Genomic DNA, 16,956 nt, shown 5'->3' with positions numbered 1-16,956 from the left:
CAAATATATAAGAGCCTAGGTCAGACCAAAATAATTTTGAGATGGGGCAATCTAAAAAATAAATAATTGTGCAAATGTTCCGCACGCACATTTACAAAAAGAACACAAGCCATTTATTTCCACATGCTTATAAATAAGAGAGTTTAGAATACAACTCATACCCATGACGTTGTAATGTGCAACAAATTCAAACGTGTGTGTAGTTGATAACATTTGCTTTCACATACTTGAGCAAAGCAGAGGTTTTCAAACTTTTTATACAAAAGACCAGAAAATATATTCTTAACATATAAAGGAAGCATTATATTTTTTATAAAGATTGCATATCTCAGTGAAAATCATTTTACAGCATACATAGAGATCAGACAACACACAAAAAAAATCTTAATATATATATTTTTTATTTATGGAGTTGTACATAAAAAAAAATCAAGTTCAATTATTTTTACAACAAAATAACACTGACCAAGATTTTTAAATTGAAATGAGTTTAGTTAGTGCTCATATTGTTTGCCAGAAACACTGAATTTGGGTTTAAAGTGTGGAGGGGGAAATTAAAGTGTGTGTGTGTGTGTGTAGGGCTGACCACTTGTGTCTCATATCAATTCTGTCTCCATACAGGCTTGCAGTTTCACTCATCCATTAAAATGGCATCATTGATCTGTGCAATTTAAAGCCCTTTTGTGCATGTACAATAACAATACAACAATATCTCTCCAGACAAAATCAAATTAAAAAGAAAGGAAGGTAAAGAAAGATGCATTTATCTGTAACGTCTGTCCCTGCTCCTCAACTGTCCCCGCCTTCCAACTTCCTGGGTCCCTGTTCTCTGCGAATAAGGCGGGGCTTATAATCTCCGCCTCTCAGAGCACTCTCCAGCAGCTGATTGGTCAATGAATGGGGGCTCAGTTAGATGTAAAGTGGCACTGATTTTGCTTTAGCTCTGTCGAAAGCTTAGAGGAGCTTTAAATTATTATATATACTTTCTGGGTGTCGTATTCAGCACAAGCACTCAGTATTTCTTAACGTTGACAAAAACTTTAATGGCTCCGGTGAAATCAGCAGAGAGCAAAACTTCAGTGTGGTCTGTTTTCAGTGCCCCTGAGGAAAAGAAAAGAATAAGTAGGGGCTACTTTTGTTCACTACTACCACATGCAGGGCACTGTTGTGAATGCTAGTAGCCATAGATACAGTCAGTACCTGAAGGGATGGTCTCGGCGTCATCTGTGCTGTCGCTCTTACAGTCTGAGTCTGCCTTCTCTGTCCCTGCCTCCTGAGGCACGATGAGATCCGGATGCGGAGCAAAAATGGCCGAAGTCACCACGGCATTATGAGCTACAAATTATAAGGCAGAAGTCATTTAAGACCCCAAATACATGCAATAACCATTTTTAGGGCTGCACATTTGGCCAAAAGATTTGTAATATATCAAAATAATATAAATAAATAAGTATTTAAGAACAATATTATATATATATTTTTTTACAGTACAAATGTAACATTATAATACAAATAATTATGGCTGTCTTATTTTCTTCAATTTTAAATGTTAAGTCCACAACGACTTTACGGTGAAATGGAATAAATATGACATCATCAGAGATGGGCCATCATTCCAGACGGTAAGCAAATTTTCAAATTTTGACTAGTTTTTGCTTTAACAGAGTAAATCGGTTCCATTTCGATTAAATGCAGATGGTGGAAAACAGCAGGGAGTCCTTAAAGGATTAGATCACTTCAAAATGAAAATTGCCTGTTTATTTTACTCACCCCATCTCATCCAAGATGTTCATGTCTTTCTTTCAGTCGAAAAGAAAATACGTTTTTTGAGGAAAACATTCCAGGATTTTTTTTCCCCCTTCATAAACTTCCAATGCAACCAATGATTGAAGGTCCAAATCAATGCAATTTCAAAAGGGCTTTGAAGGGCTTCAGACGCTCTGAGCGATCCCAGACCACGAATAGAGTCTTATCTAGCAAAAACAATAGTTCATTTTCAAAAAAAAAAAAAAAATTCATATACTTTTGAACCTACATTGCTCATCTAGCGTTGCTCTGCGCTTGCCAGTGATTGTGTAATCGTGTCAAAAACGTCACACTAGACGTAGGTGGAAGCACTACCCCAAGCAAACATGCGAAGACCAATATAAACGGCCTTTACCAAAAAACACTCCCATCTTCATCTTCAAAATCATCCAACGTCAGTTTTACCTTTTTTTGTTGCTAAGGGGCGTTTGTATAAGTCTTCACATGTGCACTTTGTAAACACAGGGGTGGTACTTCTGCCTACTTCTAGCGTGACCTTTAGCAGAGCAGCGCAAGATGAGCAATTTAGTTTTTTAAAAAAGTATATAGAATGTTTTTTTTGTTTTTTTTTTTAAATAACCAATCGTTTTACTAAATAAGACCCTGTTCCTTGCCTGGGGTCGCGCAGAGCCTCTGAAGCCCTGCGTTGATTTGGACCTTCAACATTTTGGTTGCAATTGAAAATGACGTGAGAAAAATACTGGAATGGTTTCCTAAAAAAAAAACTTCATTTCAGTTTGACTGAAGAAAGAAAGACATGAACATCTTCGATGAGATGGGGGTGAGTAAAATATCAGGAAACTTTTATTTTGAAGTAAATTAATCCTTTAAAGATATAGTTCATCCCAAATTGAAAATTGTGTCCTAAAGTTGTTCCAAACCTATATGAAATTCTTTCTTCTGCTGAACACAAAAGAAGATACTTTGAAGAATGTTGGCAACCAAAAAGTTCATAGAGCCCATATGGAAAAAATACTATGGAAGTCAATAGGTTCCCATCAATTGTTTGGTTACCAATATTCTTCAAAGTATCTTTTTTAGTGTTAAGCAGAAGAAAGAAATTCATACAGGTTTGGAACAACTTAAAAGTGAGTATGTGATGAGAGTATTTTCATTATGGGGAGAACTAACCTATAAAGTGACCCAAAACTGAGCAAACGCAGGGATGAGTTTAGGTGGAGCAGCATTTACTGCAAACTGAGTCGCAGCAGAATTAAATCACAATCTTTAGGATCTGAAAATCACACTAAGCCATAAATCAAATTTGTTGGTTTTATTTACCTTCTGTCTGTTTAACCTTCAGTCAGTCAAGCATTCCAAAAATTAATTATAATATGACAGACTGCAAAATATCTGTGACTGCTACTGCTCTCAGTTTATGATTGATTTTTGTTACATCGTATTACCTTTGATCCCTTCCCAGAAGTCATTGCGGTCTCTCCGCACAGAAGTGAACTTGCTCAGGTCGTGATATGTGCTCCAGATGTACACATACTTGTCCTCTGAGCCGCTCACAATGAAAGAGTAGTCGTGACTACAAGAACAAGAGGACATCCTTGAGATTCACTCGTATTTCTCAACTGTCAGTAGAAGCGTAAGATCAGAGATGGACATTTCGGGGCAGGTAGTCTTTCAGGTTTGCTTCTCTCACCTGAAGCTGGCTTTGATCTGACTGCTGCTGTTCACATAGCCTTTGTACTTCATAGACAGGGACAAATCTCTGAGGTCATACAGGCGTATGCGAGAGTCGTTTGACGTCACTAAGATCTGCGGAAAAAAAATGAAATTAGCATTAACTGAGACTGAATGATGGAACGTCAAATTTATGGTATGAATGACAAATGTTATACTGAAGTAAATAAGTAAAGTTTTAGATCTAACTGCAGTCTTTTTCCTCTTTCATGAACACATCTGTGTCTTACCTTGTTCTCTCCTGGCAGTGGCTCAATACCAGTGATTTTGCGGCCCACGCGGTTCCTGCCTCTTGTGGAGCGAACATGGATTTGGGTGTGATACTTAAGGCGCTGAGCAGAACAAGGTGAAAGAAGAAATCTTGATTCATTGTTATAGTTTGATTTATAAATCAATGCTGTGTGCATTATGTTCCTTCATTTTAATAGTTTTTCCATCTAAAAGCTTCACAAGAACAAACACTCACCTCTGTGTCATAGAAAATGCAGCGTCCATCGTAGGTGCCGATAACCGCATATTTTCCATTCTGGCAGAAGTTAGCTGCTGTTATCAGGCGCGTCTGTCCATCTACCTCATTCCACAGTGCCACTTTCTTATCTGGAATATTCCATAACCGCAACTTTCCATCCAAAGAACCGCTCAAAAAATACCTGTCATCCTGAGAGAAAAGCACAGGCATTAAAACCAGAATTATTTTATACACTGATATAATAAAGTTTTTGTTAATATTTTAAATTAGATAAAATTTCATTTGAGAGTTTTTTTTTTGTTTTTGTCTTTTTTTTAATGTCAATATGGATTTGACTAAGTTTTAGTTTATGTAGTTTTAGTTATTTTAGTATTTCAACTTGAACTACATAAAAATAGAATTGTTAACTTGGCAACTATAAGAAATTTGTAAAAGTTTCTATCATGTTTGTGAAAATTCTGGAGAAAAAATTAATGTTAATGTTTATTTTTAAAATGTTTTTATTGGTTTTAGTTTAGTTAATGTTTACCCTGATTAAAACAAACAAACTTACTATAGTGGACATATACACTACTTTTCAAAAGATTAGGAATTTTTTTAAATTTGTATTAATAGTTTTGTTCAACAAGTTGGCAGTAAAGACATTTATAATGTTACAAAACATTATATTATGATTATTATATTATACAAATAAATGCTGTTCTTTTGAACTTTTTATTCACAAAACAATCCTGAACAAATGTATTGTATTATATAAATGAGCAGCAAATCAGGATATTAGAATGATTTCTGAATGATCATGTGACCCTGAACACTGGAGTAATGATCCTGAACATTCAGCTTTACTATCACAGGAATAAATTACATTTTAAAATACCTTATGTAATAATAATATTTCACAATCTTGCAATTTTTACTTTATTTTTGATCTCATAAATGCAGTCTGGTGAGCATAAGTAACTTCTTCAAAACAAAAAAAACTTAAAGAGTACACAAGAAGCACACTCACCCTAGGATGAAATGCAATGGCTGTAACAAAGTCTATATGCTGAAAACAGCAGAGACACTCTCTCCTGGAGATGTGCCACAAACGAACCGTCTTATCCATCGATGATGACAACAGGAAGTAGTTCTACACAGAAAAGCACATTGTCACATCACTACAGTATGTCAGATTGCTTTTCATTAAATTGAGAATTTCAAATATTTTCCACTTAATTCTTTATTAGTTTGAGACTAATCAGACACAATTGTTTGTTATACTTAACAAATAATCTTTAAAACTCGCTCTGGGGTATTCAGAACCATCCCCCCAAAATACCACTAATAGCCAGAAGGGCCTCAGTTACCATGGATACCAAATGATAAGCCCTATAGTCCTTAAAACAGACGGTCCAGCATTCGTTTATAGAAGAACTGTTCTATAAATGAACATGCACCCCAGGACATTGTGTGTTTTTGTGTGTTATTTTTTTTATGCATGTTTTATGATAGAAACCGCAGTTAATGTCAGCTATACCTAGTTTGGTATCGACAGAGTTGTACTTTGAGATCTGAATGATTGTGGATATATGTCGATAACTGTGCAATATATTAGTATCCCAAGAATCTACAATAGTTTTTTTATCAGCAACCAATCCAGTTACATATGCAAAAAGAAGTTTCCTCTTTGATGTCACTACACAGAGAAACCATCAGCGCTCTTCCTGTCTCTCCTGTTTCCTTTGCGTGTGTGGTATGGAAACCCGGTCCGACACCAACACCTCAAGCCATGTGCAACTTCCTTGACCATGACGGAGTCGAAACTAACCGTGCAAGTACATCATGTCTTCAGTCAACGCAGAAGAAATCGATTGCAACTTCAACACCAGTTAATAAAACCCGTGCAAAATTGGTTCCGACTCCCTGACTGCAAACAAACTGTTTTTTAAATGATCGATTTTGTTACACGTTCTAAGCGCTGTAAATGCTAAAGGAAGAATATTTTTTTCTGTGGCCATGAAAAATACACTTTAGAATTTTTTATAATCAACACAGTGTTCACAGGATGAACTAACTAATTGTAATTTTAATGTAGCTACATCAAGTTAATCTCATTCACTGATTCAAATATTCATAATTAATCATAATGAATTATGAATAATAAGTAAAATTTCCCCTTTGAGCTCTCTTGCTACAATTGTTTTATACAGTGGAGCAGTTTTTATACCTTCGACCAGGACAGATCCAGCAGGTCAGCAGTATGACCCTTGTACTTGCAGAACGGAACCTGCCGGAATGGCACATTTCTGTCCTCAGTGTCTGCATCTTCCACTGCAGCACCCAACTGAATGAGAGAAAGCAAGAGAGACATTTTAGAGCTTTAAATAGTCATTACTCAGTATGAACTCTGCAGCCTGAAAAAAATGCATTACCCCTCCTTCAGTATCAGATTTAGAGGAACATAGACTCTCCTGAGAGGGAGATGGGGACACACGACCTGAGAGAGAAGGAGAGAAACCAAAGAGACCTTTTAAAAAAAAGGAAACCCAGTCCAAAAAAAAATTTGTATTTCCGTTATTTTACACAATATTTGTGTGTGCTATGTATATTTAAGATTATTAGAGAATCGTGCCATTAGCTCAGCAAAATGGCAACACCAAACTCTATTGAAATCTCTTGTGACCATTGCCTCCCATGCACAGTGCTACTTCAGCAGCAAGTTGCTACCCACGTAGAGTGCCGAATCAGTAACTTATGAGGTTTCAAGAGAGTGAAGATGCTTTAGAAAGCAGTAGACAGCTCACAAAGTTTTAGAACAGTTACAGTCATTTTGTATACACTCTACAAAAGTAGCAAAACAATAGCGCTGTAGATTAAAAGCCAGCCGCTTTCTTTGATTTTCAGATGAAGTGTTTACTTCCTAGACAAAGATTAAGCTTAACCTCGGGCTAAACTACACAGTGGTGATTCATCTTTTAAAATGTAATTTTAGCTCTAGCAATACGTTTCATTCAAAACCGTTCCATTCAAAACATCTAACAACAGAAAATGTCTTAATACTTTTTGGGGGCCACAGTATAAAAACTAGAGGAAAGGTATGTTTTGAATACAAAAAGATCTTTATATAGTTATCTTCCTATAGAAGATGTGCACACGTGTGTGTTTACCTTCTGTGTTGTATTTTATTCTCATGTTGTTGAAATAGTCATAGGCATTTTTTAGGACCCAAATCCGAACTACATTATCCTGCCCTGCTGTAGCCAACAGCCGCCCACAATGAGAGAATTTCATTGTCCAGACAGCACCCTAAGAGAGAAAGAGAGCGGAAGAGGGAGTGTAAAAATCACTCAATATTTAACTAACTACAACACAAATCACAAAATAGGTTAAAGTTCACATTAAAGGTCGCACAAGCTCTCCTCACCATGTGTTCTCCACTCAGGTCCTGCACTACTTTGATTTGGTCAAAGTCAAAGGGCCCTTTGAAGCTGTGAGCTGCTTTAAACTTGACAGGTCGAGTGTACGGCATCCCCTCGTCATCACTGGATGATGGGTCGTCCTGGTCTGTGTGGAAAACTTCATCCCGAACGCTCTTGACTTTATTCACGGCTTTCTCTCCATATTCCTCCGCCAAGTGCTTCGCCCTCTTCACCGATTTGCCCAGAAACTTCTTCAGCTGTGTACTGATTGAAGGACAAAGAACAAACAGGTGTTGGAAAAATCACACCAGGGGTCTGTTCTCTCAAGCTATATATATTTGAATGGAAGTGTAATTATAATAAAATAAAAAGTTTGGGGTCAGTAATTTATAAAGAAAGAAAGGAATGCCATTATTCAGAAAGAATGCATTAAATTGATCAAGTGACCGTAAAGTTACAAAATATTTGATTTTCAAATAAATACTGTTCTTTTAACCTTTATATTAAATAAAAGTTTATTACAGTTTCCAAAGAATTATTAAGTAGCACAGCTGTTTCAACATTGAGAATGATGAGACTTTTTTTGAGCACCGAATCAGCATAGAATGATTTAGATGATTTAGTAAGTTTCAATTTCAAATAAATGCTGTTCTTTTGAACTTTCTATTTATCAAAAAAGCCTAAAAATATTATGTATCACTGTTTCAAATATTGAAGTATAAGACTGTTTTCAACACTGATAATAAGAGACGTTTCCTAAGCAGCAGCAAATCAGCATATTAGAATGATTTCTGAAGGATTGTGTGACACTGCAGACTGGAGTAATGATGCTGAAAATTTAGCTTTGCCATCACAGGAATCTAAAATAACTGTTTTTCTATTATAGTACAATAATATTTCACTACAATAATAATATTTGACTGTAATTTAAATCAAATAAATACAGCTTTGATGAGCTGACAAACCCCAAACTTTTGAGCAGTCAAGCACAATTTCTTTTCTCAAATTATGTATTTTCTACAGTTATAAATAAACATCTCTCTTACGTTCTCTGTTTCAGTTTCCCTCCATCTGTGTCTGTAAGGGCAGGCTGGGACTTATCATCATCATCCGACTGTGCTGCATCATTTCTGCCAAGAAAAAAGAAAGTGTGAGATCCCACCCTAAAGCGTACACTCAGAGCTGCTGGCTTCAAGACAGGAGTTCTCTTTAAACCCCTTTCAAAATTAGGTTGCATTTAATCCTGATGTAAAATGAGAAACACTGATCCAGGACCAGATCCAGCTACCCAACTGTTTCAGATTAACCACACTAACAGAAACTACAAAATTGTTATCAGCTCAGCATTATAAAGCACTTCCTGCCAAAATGTTCCACTCATGTTTGAGTGGTTTCAAATCAGAAGAGAGCGGGAGAGGAGAAAGGATTACATGCCTTCTTCCTTCAAAAGAGGAAAAACAGTCTGTAGGTTTCATTCTGGTTGATAAACGAGGGCAGATGAGAGTGTGGCGAATCGGATTACTGGTAGGATTCAATCCTGTTGCCTCAGGGCCCCACCACATCAGCATAAGCAGAGTGTCATATAAGTAAAATGATCCTTGATATCACACATGAAATGTAAAATCAGCTTAGAAGAGTTCCACAACTCTGTGATGGATTGTGGATTATATGGTACAGTACTAGGACGTCTTAAGCTTCATAACATCTTGGAAACGTATCACATTTTTCATATTTAGCCCAATCCGATAACTTGTGTATCTGTGTCTTAGGCTGAAGTGAACTATTGGTGGTGCGTAACGGGAAATGCAGTTCTCTTACGAGATATACTCCTTTGTTCTCCTCATGATGTGTAGTGTGAGTGGGTTGATTCCAGTGGGTAGTTTCTCTTCTGCCTGGATCAGAGGGATCTCCTCACCAGTGTCCAGATTCTTGATCATCACACTTGCAAGAATCTCCTGTACAACAAAAACACATGGATTACTGCCTTGAGTAATAATTGTTATACTCCAAGTGATTCATAATAGCAAAGAAACAAAACTGCAGGTAAACCAACCAATCAAAAGTATGATGTATGAACGAATGAATGAATGAATGCGCAATCGGTCATTCACCTTATATAATTAATAATTTATTTTCAGATAATCAGTAACAACTACAGGCACCTTATAAATATTCATAAGCTATGCTAATAAAGTTTAGAATGCGCCCTTCCACTTTCTAGATCATAGAATGCAGCAGGAATAAGTGCTTAAACAGATGAGGTGATGTCATTACCTCATCCGTAAGCTCTCTGCCCGAGTTAGATCTCGGCCTTTGAGGTCCAGGGGTCTCACTGCCACTAGGATTTGATGTCTGGTCTTCGTTTTCCTGTTCGTACAAAATTACAGACACAAATGTATGATGTTAAATATTCAGTGTGAAATCTGAAATCCATATTATTTGTAATGGCTATATTTTAAATCAAACCTGTGCAGTGACTACTTTATCGCCACTTGTGGCGCTAGCAAGGTCCAGGGAGTGCTGGAGTTCTTTAGTAATGCATCGTACTGTGGCATTTGGACTGACCAATCCACACAGCTCTTCCGCTGGCTCTACAGACACTGATCATTCATAGAGCGCAATTATGGGCAAATATATGTCATCAAAAAAAGTAATAGAGCAGCATTTTTACTTTACTGACATCTTTGGAGATAAAACTCTTGACAACATACCTTCTAGCCCTGCTGGTCGCAACACTTCCTGGGATTTTTTACTAGCTGAAAAGCTGGGCCTTGATGGGGGAGGCGGCCTAGGAGGTGGAGCCCCTGTGGGCGGAGGTGGCCTTGAGGGCGGTTGCTTCTTGGTGCTAGCTACAATGTCTGGCTCCACTGTAAACTGTCTGGGAGGTTTGGAAGGGCCAGGGTCATCTGCATCAGTCATAGGGACTTGCTCTAGAATATCAGCAGTTTCTGCACATGGCACGGAGGCGGGTTGCGATGGTTGACCCAAAGCACTCGTAATGTCAGGAGGGGGTGGGATAGCCTGGTCCTGACCCGCTTGGGCGGGACCAGCCACATCCGGTGCTCTGTCCTCAAAGCCCTGTGACCTCACTTCCTTTGGTCTTACATCAGGAAGCTGCTCAGTGCGACCAGAATCATGTGGCGTCACATCAGGATCCAATGGAGGCACCTCGGCTACCTCAGGAACCAGGTTTTCTTCAACACTGTAGCTTTTTGCTCCTGCCTTCTTCCCTTCAGACGAGGCTGCACAGGTCTCCTCTCCTCTCAACAGCTGATCGTCCACTCCACTCTTCTGACTCTCCTCTATAATACTGTCAATGATCTGAAAAGAGGGACATTCAGAAAATTGTTTTAGCATGAACGGATCTGTTCATCAAAACAAAGGCTTTGTTACTGCTGGGCATCTAATCTTATAATGTTTCCCTACAACATCAATAATGATGTATGCTTACACAGGTCTCAGGGTCTATGGTTAGTGATCAAGAATTTGGTATCCAGCCAACTTGCAATACTTAGGAGGAGCAGAATTATCAGGACAAAAGCATTTTTTGTTTACTGCCACAAGATCAAATTAAAATTAGTTTTGATGCACAGCCTTAAACACAGACTAAGTTTACATGGACAGCAGTTATCTAATTATTGACCTTAATCTGAATAAGACAATATTCTGATTAAGGTCTTTACATGAGTTGGTTTTAGAATATTCTGTTTATGTTCCCGTTTTACATGTTACAGAACAAGAATCGATTAATGGAACACGTCATTAGGTCCCCATGACACACATGCCAGTCCCTCCAAAATTTCACGTATCATACAGTCTGTCTTTGTTATGGTACTATATAACGTTTTGGGTGTTTCATTTTTTACAAAAGCTTCAAGTGCAGTTAATTATTTGTCATGACGACGGTGGATACTAATTCTCCAGCAACGGGCCTCCTCTGCCACCGCAACAAACTTGGAGGTACTGGACGACATTACAAAGTAAGGACTGGTGAGAGGGAGTTGCTTGAAGCTGACTCCAGCTCCTTTTTCGCCTAACTATCTGTTCCACTTTAAAATGTTGGAAGGTTGTTAACCCCTCCCCATCAGTGCTTTTGGCCATATTTTTTAAAGGAATAGTTGTACCAGAAATATGAGGTTGTGTAATTCAGGCAGCCTTTACATTAAACAAAAAATGTATACTCCTGTAAAAAAAAAAAGATCTTGTTTGTTTCAGTACTCCATGCCTTACCAATTTTTTTTTCATTCTCTAAAGCAATCCTGCATTACAACCAGTGTTGGGTGTAACTAGTTACTAAGTAATTAGTTACTGTAATTTAATTACTTTTCCCTTGAAAAAGTAAAGTAAGGGATTACTCTTATTTTTTCTGTAATTGAATCAGTTACTTCACAAGTAATTGAACTAAATACTGTGTATAGACTGAAGAACAATTATATATAATACAATAGTGGAATTAACATCCAAATTTAATGACAAACTTTAAAATGCATGTTTTTATGTATTCTTCTTACATTTATAATACTTTGGTCAGTTAATAAGAATAATTTATGTAGTTTTATATTATGTATTTGAATGAATTAAGAGCCATTTCATGTCTATCCTTGAATTGCTTAACTCGACGTTGATATAGGATTTTGGAAAGTAATAAGTAATTAAATACTTTTTGGAGAGTGTAATCTGTACAGTAATCTAATTACACTATTGAAGATGTAATTAGTAACTAGTAATTCATTACTTTTTTAGAGTAACTTACCCAACACTGATTACACACTTTCTGATGAGTTGTTGAAATATCATACCAGAACATGCCTCCTCATGCAACTGTATGTGCCGACAAAACATACTGGAGGTGACATTACTTTATTATTTCACAAGTTTTCCACAATAAAAAGCATGTAGAGGGATAGATAAGTTAATTTTCTAATGAAGTCATGCTCTACAACATTTCCTCATGTGTTATTGCTGAAATGTATTCCCTGGAATTCCGCCTCCTACAGGTAGCCTGTAAATGGAGTATAATAACCACAACTTATCTGTCCCTGCTCGTTTTTTTGAGAACTTAATAAAGTAACGTCACCTCCAGTATGCTTTGTCGGCACATACAGTTGCATGGGGAGGCATGTTCTGGTATGATATTTCAACAATAACACATCGGGAATTAGTGTAATGCAGGATTTCTTTAGAGAATTAACTTGATGTACATATAATGAATTGTCAGACTGGAGTAATGGATATCTTCTAATAAAGAACAAAAATGACATAACATTAAATCTCAGTTGCAAACACAATGCCATCTTTCTCCATACTTAAAAAAAAAAACATTTGTTAAGGCATGGAGTACTGAAACAAACAAGATATTTTTTTAGAGGAGTATATATTTTTAGTTTATCGTAAACTGCTGCCTGAATTACACAACCTCATATTTCTGGTACAACTATTCCTTAAAAAAATATGGCCAAAAGCACTGGTGGGGAGGGGTTAACAACCTTCCATCATTTTAAGGTGGAATGGATAGTTTGGCGAACAAGGAGCTGGAGTCAGTATTGTTGTCGCAAAATGCAGCGAAAACTTCTACATAGTCTGATTACAGCGTGTACATGTCTATAATGCGACTAAAATAGGAATACTCCTCATTTCTAAAATCGATTCTTGTTTACTTTAGCCGTATTAAGGTGATTAGAAATCACTGTTTACATGGTAGTTTTTAAAGGTGGGATAAGTGCTTGCTGGTAACTGATGTTGATATTTCAAATCACCAAAACAAACATGCCCCTACCCTAAAAGTGTCTCGCCCCTATTTTGATAGCTCCGCTCCAAACATACGTAAGGGATACAAAGCAGCAAGTAAGATCTGTAAGGCTTTATCATGGCCAAACAAACCTGAAGAGAATCGTCATGGCGGGGTTCAAGCTGAGCCAATCCAGCAGTGACTTCCTGTACCACATTCTCTGCAGCACCCTACAGCCAATCAAAAGGAACAAATGAAAAACCATCCAATTCTCTAATACAACTCTTCTTGTAGGTTATTTACAGACACACAGACACACACACACACAGACACACACACACACAGACACACACACACACAGACACACACACACACACACACACACACACACACACACACACACACACACACTCACACGTCAAGTCAAATAAGAAAAATAAAAAAAATTCTCCCAATTCAAATGCTATTTAAATTGTATTTATTATTATTAAATGCATTTATATTTCAATACAACTCAAAGGTGGTGGGCTGGGGGCAGTAATTTAGACTTTTATTCAGCAAGGCCATTAAATTGTTCAAAAGAGACATGAAAAATGTATAAAGCTTATTTTTTGTATCATTTCTGTAGGACCATGTAAAGATAATTTTATAGTGTAATAATATTTCACAATATTACTTATTATTCTGTATTTGTGGTCAAAAAAATGCAGCCTTTATGAGCATGAAAACCTTTTTTAACCCCAAAGTTTTGAACAGCAGTACACAGTATATTGTATTACAAATACACAATAAATGTTTTTAAAATAATAATAATAATAATAATAATAATAATAATAATAAATACATGTATTGTTTCTTTTATTTATTCTGTTTTCATAAAGAAGTCCTTCCCCAAACAAACTTGTTTGTTCAGGACTGAAGGAACCTTTTAGAGATTATAATTAATGTGCTTGCAAAGCCAGACGGAGTTCTAGAATTCTCAAAAATATAATTTATAATACTATATCAGATCATCTTTCCATCGTGCACTCATGTGACTAAAACACTTTTCCAAAAGGCTATAAACCATCACCCTGCTAAGACTTGTGACTCAAACAAGATCCCATGCACTGGCCAACATAGAATCTGATTCTAAGAATCCCCTGCACCTTAGGTTTTCATTTCATGTCATTTCATCATGTTATTATTCTTTCAGCTTTTGATAAGGCTGTAGTGTGTTCAATTCTGCTTAATACAATTTACCAATGCAATCAAATTGGCAAATTTGGTCTGGACCTACCCAATGGTAAATGCTGCCAAATTGATCTGGTTTTGCTCAGTAAATTCACCAAATTTTCTTTAATCACATTTCCACTAAAAAAAAAAGACATTATAGTACACATGTAGATTCAAGTGTAACAGGAAGCTCTTACCCCTGGCTGAGGAAGTTCAAACTTTGCAGGTGTCCTACAAAAAATAAAAGAACAAACAATCAAGAACACTGGTCACAGAGTTCTTACTCATATCCCTCATATGGTATCATACGTCACTGCTGCATTTTAACATATATTTTCACATAGTTGAGCAAAACCTATCATAGTCTTTGTATGATTCAGCATCGTATGACGTCTAGTTTATACTAATTAAGTGAATGTCAATAAAGTTGTGTGTATAGAAAAACACAGTCAGTGGGTGTGAGGGCTCCTCCCAGCACCGAGTTCATGTAAAGAAACCTGACTCTAATTAAAACTAGCTAGTACTGACTGCCTGACATAGCATTCATGAACAGACAAGCCCCTCAATCACCTTCATAACACACCCTTTTAACCTGTAACTCTAAAGATAAGCACAGTGACCAAACATACATTTTTAAAACATCCCTCTCATCCACCGCTGAAGAAGACATTATCAAAACACTCCTCTGACAGTCACAGCTCTTCTCACACACACCTTTGACCCAAGCCTTCCTGTGATAACAAGAGTGGGTGGATTTTCTATGCTTGATCAAATGGAGAATCGTTCTACACAAAAGAGCAATTATTTTTAAAATCTTTGTTCACAATCTTAGTCACTGCATGGGCTCCTGAGTCATTCAGAATTTTTTTTCTGAAAACAGCTGTCATGTCTGTAATTAAAAAAAGCTGCTTGTTAACCTAGCTTAAAAACATTTTAAGACTGTCACTTAAGAAATGTTTAAATTAGAAGAAAATGTATTACAGTGGGGGGAAATTCAAACTGGACAACATGTCTTAAAGAGACTTAGTTCCCACAAAGTGCAAATTGTGATCATGTGCATATCCTGATGTTGTTCCAAACCTTTTATTTCCGCATAGGAAGACAATAGGAAAGGGAGGCTATTATTTTAAGCATTTTAACGCATTTAAAAAACTGTTGGTTCTAGTGAAAACACCAAAACAGCAACATCCTCTGAAAGCTACGTGTCATAGTGATATCGTGGCTGTTTCAAAACCTCTCAGCTGACTCGACCGAACAAAAATGTTGTCTAGGTGGACTGTTATATGTCATATGACTTTATATATCCATATAATAAACGTTACATGGCTGTACCGAAGCAGTGCATCTATAATCAAGCAATAGGGCAACTGTTGACAGTTTTGACAGGTGCAGTTTCATTCGTTACGGACATCATACATTTAACTGACGTGATAAATGTAATATGTAGTTTCTATATATTAAATATAAGACTCACGCATGAGGTGAGGGACTGAAGTTGACATCCTCCGCCGCATCGTAAAACTCCTCCGTGTCGCTTGTGTCCGACGCCATTGAGCCCGGGCTGCATACAGAGGCCGCCGCCACTGTTGCGATTTCAAGAAAAGGGGGAAAACTCCCAGAGCTTGGAAAGCAGGAGGCGAGAAAACCGACGTCTGATACGTAACTGTAATTGCACCTGGCGCGCGTCTATGGCATGGGTGCTAGGAGAGGCCGCGCCGCTCACCTGAATGCACGATAACGCAAGCAGACACACGGCCTAGATTACAAGATCTCAGACGGCGGGGTTGCGTTTTATTTGTTTTAAAGCAAAATCAGCCTGTTATGTCGATCTGATCAGGTGGTAATGCAATGTAAAGGTCCGCCCGAAGCTGTCCATGCGCCCTGTCAGTGATCCTGGCATATCGGGCAGATCCTCTACCGGGATTTACGATCGAAAACAAAACCAGAGGAGGAAGAGAAACGGCGACAGGTCTTCTCGCGTCCACCGAAATCTCGCAGGAACATCTCGCGGGGTTTGAAGTAATGTTCCGCTGAACAGCTGATCTGTACTCTCTGTTGTGGTTGTGTGACTTGTGAAGCATAATGCACGGACTGAGGTTGCTCCGACGGATTCATGGTGAAACGGGGAGATAGATAGATAGATAGATAGATAGATAGATAGATAGATAGATAGATAGATAGATAGATAGATAGATAGATAGATAGATAGATAGATAGATAGATAGATAGATAGATAGATAGATAGATAGATAGATAGATAGATAGATAGATAGATAAATAGATAGATAGATAGATAGATAGATAGATAGATAGATAGACAGACAGACAGACAGACAGACAGACAGACAGACAGACAGACAGACAGACAGACAGACAGACAGACAGACAGACAGACAGACAGCTTTTGTCATTCCTATGTTCATCCACTGGAGAGTGCAGTAGGTTTGGGTCAGTATAATTAAATGCATCATAGAGAACATACAGATATACTGTTTGTTAGTTGTTAAAACACTGTTTAAATATAAAACGAACAGCAAACTATATTCAACATATATATTGTGGACTTTAAGCTGTGTTATTCCTCATATAGCCTACTTATGTTATGCGTTCCTGCTTATTCATGCGTGTATTTACGTTAATTTCAT

At 37.3% G+C, this 16,956-nt stretch overlaps 1 protein-coding gene across 1 annotated transcript; it reads right to left on the bottom strand.

The window, feature by feature from the left end:
• Positions 1-382: 382 nt before the first annotated feature.
• On the bottom strand, positions 383-16,311 carry wdr44 (WD repeat domain 44). Its single transcript, XM_067438521.1, has 19 exons — positions 15,786-16,311; positions 14,509-14,542; positions 13,249-13,326; positions 10,080-10,689; positions 9,835-9,968; positions 9,643-9,735; positions 9,187-9,323; positions 8,415-8,498; positions 7,374-7,632; positions 7,117-7,255; positions 6,382-6,446; positions 6,177-6,293; positions 4,977-5,099; positions 3,965-4,156; positions 3,729-3,830; positions 3,458-3,573; positions 3,213-3,340; positions 1,201-1,335; positions 383-1,101 (listed from the first exon to the last, which is right to left on the bottom strand). Exons 1-19 carry the CDS (start codon positions 15,860-15,862, stop codon positions 1,013-1,015), a joined length of 2,712 nt encoding a protein of 903 aa, XP_067294622.1. The 5' UTR covers positions 15,863-16,311; the 3' UTR covers positions 383-1,012.
• Positions 16,312-16,956: the final 645 nt, after the last annotated feature.

This window comes from Pseudorasbora parva, chromosome 3 (genome assembly GCF_024679245.1).
Source record: "Pseudorasbora parva isolate DD20220531a chromosome 3, ASM2467924v1, whole genome shotgun sequence".
Taxonomy (NCBI): domain Eukaryota; kingdom Metazoa; phylum Chordata; class Actinopteri; order Cypriniformes; family Gobionidae; genus Pseudorasbora; species Pseudorasbora parva.
Note: the sequence above shows the minus strand (reverse complement) of the source record. Positions and strands in the feature narration are given on the sequence as shown.

Coding starts and splice junctions, on each gene's coding strand:
- wdr44 (XM_067438521.1), bottom strand. CDS start 15,862: ATGGCGTCGGACACAAGCGACACGGAGGAGTTTTACGATGCGGCGGAG. Junction 13,327..14,508: donor TTGAACTTCCTCAGCCAGGG/GTAAGAGCTTCC, acceptor GATTGGCTGTAG/GGTGCTGCAGAGAATGTGGT. Junction 9,324..9,642: donor GCAGAGAGCTTACGGATGAG/GTAATGACATCA, acceptor TTTGTTGTACAG/GAGATTCTTGCAAGTGTGAT.